We start from the raw sequence: 12,253 nt of genomic DNA, 5'->3' as shown, positions 1-12,253 counted from the left end.
TGGGAAATGAGAGACGACGTCGCGATATTTCAACACTAGTTAGGAAAAAGTACTTTTAAGTACAGAAACGTACTCTACTGAGACAAAAAAGGCCTATATCAATCAAATTCAGAATTCTCGGGTTTGTTTTTCGGGTTGCTCCTTCCTCAGGTTATTGCTAAAAATGTATGACATCACATGACAGACACATTACACACACCCGCCCTGAACAGAAATAAAGTTTTACCGAAAATGCACCCAAAAATTGATCGCTGTTCTGAATAGAGGGACCCTAGAGGAGTTCAAAACGATGGTCCGTTAAGCTGGACCAGATGCTTCCCCAGCCCATACAATTTTTTCCTTAGTTGTATGGGTGTGGGGAAGCATCTGGTCCAGCTTAACGGACCATCGTTTTGAACTCCCCTAGGGTCCCTATATTTAGAACAGCAAACAATTTTTGGGTGCATTTTCGGTAAAACTTTATTTTTGTTCAGGGCGGGTGTGTACACCCAAAGTGAATTTTATTTTATTTTTTTAAATGGGATATTCGTGTTAGCTAGAATTGATCAACGAATCGAATGAGCTATAACTCAATAATATCAGAGCGAGCTGGCTTTCCAATTGTCTTAGAAATTGGCGAATTGACTCCTGAGATGATAAAGTCGTAATCAGTCTAAAAACCCTTAATGGGTAAATGTGACGCAAGTCCTTTATCTTACTTACAAAATAACTGATATCGCTTAGGGTGACGCATTGAGCGTCGTACGCAAAAGTTTTATCAACAAAAAATTTACTCAAAAAATTTGTGAAGGAAAATTTTACAACAGGAAATTTGCGTCACAAGTGGCAGATGATTCGGTTTTCTTTCGTTTATATTCTTTCAGTACCATTTGGAAGCATAATACAATATATAACATAAAACTGCTGATTATGAGTTTCCATAGATAGTTTCCATTTACATTTTTCAACCATTTTCCTAACAATAGGTACGTTCCTCAACATCTGCCACTCGTGACGCAAACTTCTTGTTGTAAAATTTTCTTTCACAAATTTTTTGAGTCAATTGTTTGTTGATAAAACTTTTGCGTACGGCGCACAATGCGTCGCCCTCAGCGATATCAGTGGTTTTATAAGTAAGCTAAAGGACTTGCGTCACATTTACTCTTTAAAGGTTTTTTTTGACTGATATCACTACTTTTGTAAGTATGTCATTTCGACAACATCAAAAGACCTTATGAAATTAAAAAATTCTAGAGAAATTAGTCTAAATCCCAAAATCTACAAATCTTGGAACACCTCACTCATGTCGAAGATCAGCCAAAACCATTGAAAAATCCGATTGAAGTTAGGAAGTGCTAGAGGAATCATCTCCCATCCCAAAATAACCCAAATCCATCAAAAAATCCGATGGAAGTTAGGTAGTGCCATTGAATGCAACAAAAAAAATTGACACCTTGCAAAGTTTCGTCACTTCCAACTATTATTGGTTAGTTCAATATATCCATTTTCTCCTTTACTGTGACTTTCTAAATTTTGGTTGTTATTTTAGAAGTTCGATCGATGGTGAAATCAGAAATTCGGCAGACAATCATGTACAAGTTTTTTCGATTTTATTCTGAAAATATTCGAGTAGAGCTATTTTTCTACTTTTCTAGTATTTTAACTGAATAGAAGTCGTTCCATTAATGGAAATTAGTGTGTGTGAATAATATATTCTTCAAATTAAAGCTCAGAACAATATCTCACTTTAGTTTTTTCTTTAGTTTCTTTGTGAGGACAAATATACAGTCGAATTGAATATAAAAGTACTCCTTGGTAAGCTAGGAAGTCGGGAAAATTTTTGGAGAATTTTGGCGAATTTCGGTGAATTTGGCAAATTTTTGTGAATTTTGATGAATTCGGCGAATTTCGGTGAATTTGGAGAATTTTTACGAATTTGGCGAATTTTTACGAATTTGGAGAATTTCAGCGAATTAATTCAACTAAATAGCCCCTGGTCTACAGTAAAACTAATGAAGTAATAGATTTTGTTTCAATTTGTTGAAAATATTAAAGTCATTTGAGTAACAGAATCGATAAAAACGTAAGTCTGTCAATATCCTTGTTGTCCATGAAAGGCAAATTTTATGAACGAGACGATGATGGTTCGAACAGGTCAAATTTGACTAAGTGAAATTGAATTAACCTGGATCATGGATAGTGATAACAAGAATTCTTCAGGTGATTGAGGAGTACAGATTCGCCGACTTAATTGAGTTATAGCTCGTTGGATTTTAGACAAGTCAGGCTCAGATTAATTTTTTACGAGCCTGAGCTTGAACCTGGATCTAATCTTGAAAAACTGGGTTCACGTTAAGGTAACATGACCACGTTTTCTTGAAACTAAGACAGGTTTAGATTTATCAGGGTGGGATGATCAAATTAATGATCGAGAAACACAGTCTGTCGCCACCAGGGACCTGATTTCGGGACATGTTGATCAAATCTCTGGCCCATTGAGCGTTCGCTTTCGAGAACCCAGACCAAAACTATTTTGTTGTTTTGGTCCATTAGGTTCAGGTAGTCCTTACACTCTTTAACTAGCATAGAAATCACAACGGGTGACGATAACACTTCGTTGTCGATGCACATCAGTACATATAACCGAGGCAGGTTACCTGCACCTGGACAAATTTGATATCGTCATATCAGGTCAGCTCAAGAAAACTGAATCCGGTTCAAGTCAAAATAAGGCTCGCATAAAAAAATTGAACTAAAAAAGAATCAACCTGACCTTCTCCAAGCCTTGTGAAGGATCGATTCATTCATCTAACCAAAGTTTAGTCAAAAACATTTAAGTTTTTGTTTCAGTTGAGATTTCTGACTTATAATATAAGTCTGGCCGTAAAAAAACTTCAAATTTTCGTCTTCATTAGCTTGCCAATAAATTTCGTAAGGAAACAATTTTCTATTTCCTATTAATTTTTCGGTACAACATAACCGTTATGTTATGTAGCACCAAAACAAACAAAATATTTTCATTTCATTCCGTGTTACTCACGTTACGATCTTTTACACTAGGATGTTGTTTAAACAGAACCAGCCATTCACTATAGAGAAGACAAATTTTCTTTATTATTATTTCTGTGTATATTTAGCTGGTGGCAAGACAGAAATCCGTTTTAATGTTCACCGTTGTGTATGTTACGAAAAATAGTAAACAAAATTATTTTACAACAGTTGCGTTAACAACTATAATTTCATTGGAATTTTTTTCGGTGAAAGAATTAATGAAAATATACAACAAGATGATTGCAAGCAGCCATTGAGAAATAATTTCTATTTCTGGATTTTCATTGATTTGTTCTGAGTTGCGTTTGAGTCTACGGCGTAACCCACAACTTTTCTTCATTTTCTCGCCCGGTAGGTGGTATTTAAGGTGCTGTAACGTTTATTCAATACCAATCAGCATCAGTGTCAATACAGGTTGTGGTATGATCTAAATTTGAATACTAAGAGCAACAAAAGATGTTCAGATTTTCTCTGTTTTAGCATTGACTCAGTTGGTGATCTCACGAACTTAACATCTAGATGTTTCTGCTTGAACAAATACTTGGTGCAAATATTTGATTCGTGTCAATTGACGGGTTTGAGTTCCATTTTTTGCAGAGCTAATCTTTGGTAGTTATGTCGAGTTGTGATTTGTCATTAGTAGAGCGAATAAAAATTCCTTTCAAATGTTACCTCAACTTACTTTCACAGTAGAGAAAACAGCACAAAATCTTTGAAGAGGACAAATATCGTTTGAACAAAAAAATTTACTCTGAATGACTACAAGACTGATCAACCGGACTGAATCAAAAAAGGCCCTCCAAAAGGCCTATATATTCGGGCGACTGTTTCGAATAAGGCCTATTGGCTTATACGACTGTGTCGGCTCATGATTTAGAAGCTATACGAAAAGGTAGATGGTATTTGCACCGGGTGCGAATAGTGTCACTATTATTGTACAATATAGTTTGTATGTTGTGAACGGAGCGAGCGAAAAACTTTTTCTCTGAAAGAGTGAAAACTTGGTTCACGAATCGAATTAAAAAGCGTTTTGATTAATTAAAGGTAAAATTGTTCAACCAAGAGTACTTAATTTTACCCAGTGCTGGGCTGTGTTTCTTCGCTGATTTGCTAAAGACAATATTTGCCTCATACATGACGAATTAAATGTTTATTCTTCTGTTAAACTGGTGGTGGGTCGAATTTATTTTGAAACGTCTTCACCTTATCTTCTCCTTAAGGGAACGAATTTTATTATTTTCACTCAATAGGGATAAGGCTATCAGATGACACTTTCGAAAAAAATTAGTTTCAATTGAAGTCTGTTCACCATGAAGTTACATTTTATATTAATTTGAAGCATATTTCTTATAACTGCACGGTAATTTCAGTGAAATCATTGAACACACAGCATTCAAAAAAATTATTTTGTTCCGAAATAGCGATCTAGTCATTAAGATGAAAATAAGGAGAAAATGAGACTTTGCCAAATTACTTTGGAGAAAAAAATGGCAGAAACAAAAAAAAAATTAAAAATAAAACGACCCGCTCTCATTACAGTAAGATTATTTATGAAGATGACGATTACAATAATTTGTATCAGAAAATGATGTTTTACCAAAACAATTCAGATGCTGGTCATCTGTTATCGTAGCTAGTCATCAGCGAATGCAATACATAAAAGGGAAATGAGCCATTTTCTCGTTAGGGACATGAATTGTCTCGGAAATTCTTAAGAACTGTAAGAGATTTGAGGAATTTTATAATTTTTGAGAATATTTAGGAATTTTAAGAATTTAAAGAATTTTTGAGAATAAATTCTTGAAAATTTCTAAAATTTTCAAATTTAAGAACTTTCTGATTTTTCAAAATTTTCAGTATTTTCAGATTTTAACAATTGAAATTCCGAATAAAAAGCCCTGGTCTTTTTTGCAGACTTTTTATTATTTTATTTGGGAAATAAATTTTGTATGGAATGTCAAACGACCACCTCCTGCGAAGGATGTTTTTTCTGCCTTCTCTTTAAAATTTTTGAATAAGTTGCCCCTTATTTCGTAACACTAAAGATCCGAGCAAATGTTAAAAATACGTGCAAGTCGAAGGGACGTAACAATGAAGCAATTGGTGCGGAGCTTAAGGTTAAAATGATAAACACGACTAAACAGACGAAGCTCGACAAAAAGAATGATAGATCCGAAAAAGCACAGAATAGACAAAGCTGTCTTCTCGCAACTAAAAACTTATTACTGACTGAGTAGCTATACCCTGCAAGGCTACCAAACGCACTATTCCCTATTCGGCAAATAAATAATTTTGTTCAAAACATTTGCTACATTTTTTTTCATAGAAAATCGTTCCAGTTAAATAACCGACTTGAAGGCTTTTTACTTGAAAACAAAGAATTTCATTCAAGAAGTGAATAAAAAGCGGCACCACTATCTCGTTACCAAAGCGATCATGAACTTTAACTCCAGCACAATTTGAATTTATATTATTTTGACAAAGATGAAACAACTGAGAAATGTAAACATACAATAAAAATGAGCATCCGTCATTGTAAATTCGAAATTAGAATTATATCTGGATTCAAAACATGTGTGCGTTTTTGTGAGATGAAGGCGAAAGACATGAATAAAACGAATTCAAAAAGTAATTTAGCATAAGAGACGATTAATGAGTTAAAACTCATTTGTGAAGATCACAAGAAAGTATCATCGTCGTAGATAAGCAGACACCACACAAAGCGTCTGAGAATCTTTTTTTAATTGGTAGATTTGCATTGATGATTATAGTGTACCAGTTCAAGTCATTTCATCTTTAACTTAACCTACTCCTACCTTTATAAATATCTCATTGACAATTTTATATACGACGACTGAGAGTCTAGCAACTTTTTGTTGGATCATGACCAATACCGATTGTTGTCCATCATCACCTTTTAGATATCCCAAAAGTTCACGTATAGGTGCACACGACAGTTCTTAATATAAATCAATCACCGAACAAGCACATCAAATATCGTTCAGCTGCAGCCGACTATTAAAGCGACAAATTCCTTAACTGTTTACTTATTGATTAAGGTTTTATCAACACAACCTACATAATCAGTCCGTTCTTAACGAGTTCTATTTTTTATCAATTTTAGTTCAGAATATTCACTATCTTCAAGTAAATGGTGGCACACGAGTACGCATATTTTTAGCATTAAAATTTTTATCAAGTGAACAGACGACACACTAAATTCAAACTAACTCAAAAAAAACCGAAAATAGCGCGCTCAACCAAAAATGAATTCACAGTTGAAATGTAAAATAGAAACAAAAAAAGCAACGAAAATGTTGTTGAGAAGAAATGAAATGATACTGGTGGGATCATACACTTATTACACACATTTAGTAGACTCGAATGGCAGTTGTTGTTAATGGAGCTAGAGTGGAGTGAACGATTAGAAAAAAAAATATTTTCACGAAATCAACCAACACTGTGACTACACAAAGTGCTGGAGGGAGAGAGAGAGAGAGAGTGGAAATGTGTTAATGCGTGCATAAGTATTTGCTCTTGATGATGCCGATTGTTAGAAAAGAAACAACAATCATAATAACTATAACGCGGATAGTTTGATTAATGTGATATTTAGTAGGCTAGTAACGCAATCAATACGATAGAAAAAGGAATATGGTAAGGAATAGAACCATTTGGGTGGAACGTATTCCATATTTCCGGTAGTTATTCACGAATAATTTCTTTTACAGCCGGTTATTTCATATGTTATCGACAGAAGCGAGAGAAATAAACGATAAACTTGACTAGTAAGTCCTAATGTAGCAAAAAACATGTTGAAAATATTAAAGTAATAGATTTTGGATCAATCAGTTGAAAATATTCTGATCGAAAGAAGTAATAGATTCGGTAATTATACGCGAGATTGTATGTATAGTCTGTTAAGGATTATAAAAAATAACTTAACCTAATAGCCGACAATCACTTGGTATTTTATGAAGAAAATTTTAAGGCTTCGGATTTAACTTCCTTCCTAAAGCGAATGTACTTTGTCATCACCCAACTAACAAACTCTATCAAGGCGAACAGATAAGAAGTATTGTATCAACCGACTATGTAACTGTGACCTCATGTTTATTTGATTGCAAAAATTTAATATCACTTTATTTCGATGTAAGTTTTACAGTTACAAATCCTGGTGGGTGTGTCTCTTACTGCTGCGTAATGCAGCGATTGTTGCGATTGTTGTCGCTATTTGACAATCACCATTGAAAAAAAAAACTTTACAAAAAGATTTACAACATAATGTCAAGTAACACATGAGCGACTGGAATAGAGGCTAATCATCTGTTAAGGACAACGACTACAGAAATGAGCAATGAGCTCTGGTTACTGTTTTCTTATGTAGCAAAATCTACGGTAAAACAAATGAAGTAAAAGATTTTCTATAAAACACTAGGAGGTATTTTGAACAAATGAAGGAATAGATTCAATTGTCAATCGGAATGTACGTGCCGTTAATAGATAAAACATCTATTGTGACACTAAGCCCCCAGATGTATCGTGCGAAATGTACGAAAAGTGGTGGTGCCTGAGGTAGTAGACAGTCAAATTGTTTTGACAAGTCTGAATTCTGCTTGTGACAGTGAAAATACACTTACCGTAAGCATGTAAACTATCTTGCTTGTAAGTTACTGTTTTGGCTTGTGTGATTACTCCACTTGAGCAAAGCTCACACTTGCCAAAACAATAACTAACAAGCAAGGACGTAATGTACTATTTCCGGTTGACCCAACACCATTACTCATCAGCTGTTTCTAAAAGATCTAAATGATCAGTCCTAACATTAGAAAAACCCATTCATATCCAATTCCTGACGTCTTTTATGAATCTTCCCCTGATACCATCGAGTGAATGAATAAGAGAAGTCATTGATATTACGTAACAGTGTATCGTAAGTCGTAACACTTTTCACGTCATCAAACCAACCGAGTGATTACATGGCACATATGGAGCCCATAATATGTGTAACCCCTTTTTTCTCAAATCAATTTCGTTAAGTAAACGAACCTGCATATGTTGATACTATTTCTATATGTGTAATTTACAGCTATCATTTATAATATCCATTGCATTAGGGCGATCGTGTAATAAAATGTTATTTTTAGAGAGCAAAAAGCATCAACACAAAAATAAATTGAAAGCAAACCGAACAATAACTAGTAAAAGATCAACATTCCAACACAGGGAATTATTTTCGTCACATGTTATAATGCAACGTACTTACGCACCATGCTGAATAATTACGGAGAAATGAGAGAGTGAGAAAGGGACAGGCACACCGTGTGAGTGCAATGATTACATTGCGTGCAATCCCGAATAAATAATTGGGTGTTTTGAACATGAAGTAAAAATAGTGTAGAGGTTTTGTGGTGAAGGAAATCGGGCCTTTCAATTTTTGGGGATATTTGATGCTTTTAGAATTGTCATTAGATATGTGACGATTGATTTCAGGATGTACGTTTTTAGGTAAGTAACTTTAAAATAGGTTTCCCGGTTGTATCATCAAATTACTTCGAACCGAATTGGATGTTCAGAAGTAAAATGTAACGTCATTGAAATTAAAAAATTGAAATTGTAAATGGGCTGCCGATTCGCTGCGTTGCACGATTGGAATCTTTATAACGAAAGCATTAGATCTCTATATTTCCAAACGCACTAGGAACAAAAATAAACGAAGAATCGATAAAATTTTGAATGAAGGTAAAATTGATCGAATGACACCGGACGTCTCCAACCAAAGCGCGCACAACATTAACGTAATTAACGTTTCACTTATTATTGCGAATCTTTTACCTTTCTATTCAACAGAAATTATTTTCCGGTTTTTCCTCGTTTTTCACACACGTAGGCGTCATTGACCGCGATTTGGCGCTTTCTCGGATATATTATGTTCAATTTGAAAACATTTTACACTTTACAAAAGAAGTCGAGCTATGAAAAGCACGTGTGGTCGTTACCAGATTGTACAAATTATGACGTTAGCACATAATCTAATGGGAGATGGAAGGTTGTCAACCGCTTTGCAGACAATCACTGCCATAACAATGGCTAAAAATTGTTGTATGCATGTGTGTGTGTGGAGCATGATTTTTGTTTTTATGCAGTGTATTGCGAAATAAATGGCTTTACACCCGTCTCGTTAGATTAAACTTGAAACTAAGGATAATGCGTGCCCTAATTCCTAATTGATAATCAAAAATCATCTCAAGTCTAAATTCAATTTTGTGTTCTTGCAAAACTAGAAAATTATTTGATGAAAAGATGACAAGGTAAAAAGTAATTTTTCTTTAGCACCTTTAGGAGCTCATGACCTAACAACTCTATCGTGTAATCAATCTCTTATTGTCCACTTTGTTCCACACATCAATATTTGTGGCCGACACACAAGTGAATGTGTGGAACAAAGTGGACAATAAGAGATTGATAACGAGTCGGCACTTTTAGCGACTTTTAGGTGTTTTAATGACTGTGTCAAACTGGAGCTTTGAAACTTGACTTGTAGCTTAAAGCTTGTAATCTAGGCCGTAGTCTGGGGATATAATCACATTAAAATTAGAATCAATAATTTACAAGCCATTAACTCAATACATGCTGCACTAACTCCATCGTAGTTAATACAAAAGTCAGAGGAAAAACTCGCTTCTCTGCAGCTAGTTAAGATTGAGTGTTTTATTGTTTCACGAAGCGCTACAATGATATTGCGACAAATGTTTCTTCTAACACTTCTGTCTTTGAATTCTACGACAGACCTAACAATGGTAAACCTAACTCGGTTGGTTTGAAACGAGATTAAATAGGGAACACCGACCACCAATATTTTTTTTTTTTCATATTATTAATCAGTGATGGACAAGAACATCACACAGTAAAAATCAGACCGAACGGATGATCCGTTTCTGAGAACCAGCAGCTGTGTCGTCCACGGCCGGTAGAGTAGGGGTTAATTCTGATTTATATTGGGATCGGTAGCGTGACTAATTCTAAGACTTTTTATTTTAAAAAAAATCACATTGGAACATCTGGTTGGGCAGCTGTAGCTCCAAGTAGTCGAAAAATCACGATTTTCAATGGGCGATATCTTCGAAAGGAAGCAACCGTGGAAGTATCGGATAGTTGATATAGACAGAGTGTTACAAGCCTTATCCACCAATAGTAACTGATTTTTTAGATGTTGTCTCTAATGGCCAATTTTTGACCACCTTTTTTCTGCTACCGTCAGCGAACATTGAGCACTCCTGGAGCACTTCAAACATAATTTTTTTAAGAGAAAATATGTACAGTTGCTTAGCCCTAAGCTTAAGCTTTGTAACGATGCCAAACATGATACGCATCGGTGGCGCCGCGTACCATTTTTGTTAGATTTTTTGTAGCGATATCGCTCTACGACGAAATTTACAAACCAATCTTAAATTTTGGAGTTGTAACTCAGTTACTTCGTGTCCTTTGTTCTTGAATGATTTTTTTGTGTTAAAAGACAACAGTTGAGTGTCGTAGAAGTCAAATATGACTGATTTTGGTGTAGGTGTCACTATTTGGCATAAGCGGGAATCGGTCTGATTTTTTCCTGTGTGATGTTCTTGTCCATCACTGATTAATAATATGAAAAATCATTGGTGGTCGGCGTTTACTATTTAATCTCGTTTCAAGCCAACCGTGCTAAGTGTATGTCGCAGTCATCAAATTTCATTGTAGGGCAACCGAATTGGTATCGATGTAAAGGTGTAACAAAAAGAATGAAAACTAATGTGAAATAAAAAATTACAAAATTTGAACTGGCCGTTCAACAAGAATTTTATCAAAAAATTACATTCGTCATTTTGCACCAACACCTTCATTTTGACGACAATTTTAGACGATATTTAAATAATTCGTCCCATAAACTAATTCCTACTCTTGTTGAGGCTTCTAGACATAAAAGCAACGGCAAGGTCTCAAATAGTGGTTCAGAGTCATGACTTTAGTTTTAAGAAAGTGGGGGTAAATGGTTGCATAGGCTACAAAACGACTGTCACATAGACATTTTACATAAATGTTCTTTCATCGTTTACCATTTCATGAATTTGCACTGCATAGCTAATAAGTGTAAACACAGTTAACCAAGCGTCTAAGCTTCATCTGTTATCTACAACGACGAGTGAAATATAAGCAATGACCTCTTGTTAGCGTTAGCTTTTATAGCAAACTTTATGTTGAAACAAATGAAGTACAAGATTTAGCAGTAAACAATGTGATACGTGCTATTACTGGAATGTTTCTATCCTTCTCGCTCTATCGACTTTGCAATGTTGCAATATGGTCGTCTAACTCGCACTTATGGCAATTATCTGGGTTAAACAAAATATGAAGTAAATTTACTGATAATAAGACGATACGATGATTGTTCGTTGAAGTGAATGAAATGCGGCGTTTCATGCAGACGTAGGAGTGTTGGAAATTTAAGGAGACATCACAACACCTTATTGCTGCAGGACTGACATGTTTGACCAAATGTTTCTCAGGCCTGGACAGGTCCCATGGTTATTTGAACGATGCCCGAATGGCTTTTTATTTTTTGTATGGATTAAGGGCAAAGAGGGCCTTTTTACAAGCCTAGTGATTGATTAGATCAGAATTTCAGATTTTCAAGAAAAATGAAACTGATGAAACAAGGTGAATTTGTGAACAACACATATTGTCAAATGACTGTGTAACACGATGAGCATGAATATGTCTGGCCAATAAACTGATGACCTGTGGACTGCAGAAATAATTTTTCATGTAAAAGACATAATTTCCTCCCAATGCATGCACGATTACTTTGAGACGATGTTCAAGAAAACAATGATCATACATGCTATGAAATTCTGATGTTACGATCAACGGCACAACTCACCTTGATTTGCTCCTCGAATGCTTGTACCATGTCCACACGTGCTAGGGCAATTTGTTGCTCTAACCGTTCCTCGTACTCTTCCACAATTCTCCGGAGCGCTTGACTATCATTGTTAGTATCATCCGTGCTATCATCATCCGGCTGTTAGATTTAAGACATAAATTGATGGAAAAACCATGCGGTTATTTGACAATGAAAACGTGAAATTATGGTCGGTCGATTTTTAGCTCATTGTTTTCTTCAGTCAGATGATTCGTTTTTTTAAATTGCAAAACACCGATAACCAACCCAAACACAGAACAAGAGGAC

At 35.1% G+C, this 12,253-nt stretch overlaps 1 protein-coding gene across 2 annotated transcripts in view; it reads right to left on the bottom strand.

Moving 5' to 3' along the window:
* LOC119078320 (rootletin) overlaps positions 1–12,253 on the bottom strand; it is a 44,683-nt gene that overhangs the window by 19,338 nt on the left and 13,092 nt on the right. For both annotated transcript variants that reach the window (XM_037185824.1, XM_037185825.1), the window contains exon 7: positions 11,945–12,085. In XM_037185824.1, the coding sequence (XP_037041719.1) occupies positions 11,945–12,085 (141 nt within the window). The remainder of the gene's footprint in view (positions 1–11,944; positions 12,086–12,253) is intronic.

Source organism: Bradysia coprophila, unplaced genomic scaffold (assembly GCF_014529535.1).
Source record: "Bradysia coprophila strain Holo2 unplaced genomic scaffold, BU_Bcop_v1 contig_248, whole genome shotgun sequence".
In the NCBI taxonomy this organism is placed as follows: Eukaryota; Metazoa; Arthropoda; class Insecta; order Diptera; family Sciaridae; genus Bradysia; species Bradysia coprophila.
This window is presented reverse-complemented; position numbering and strand designations above follow the sequence as displayed.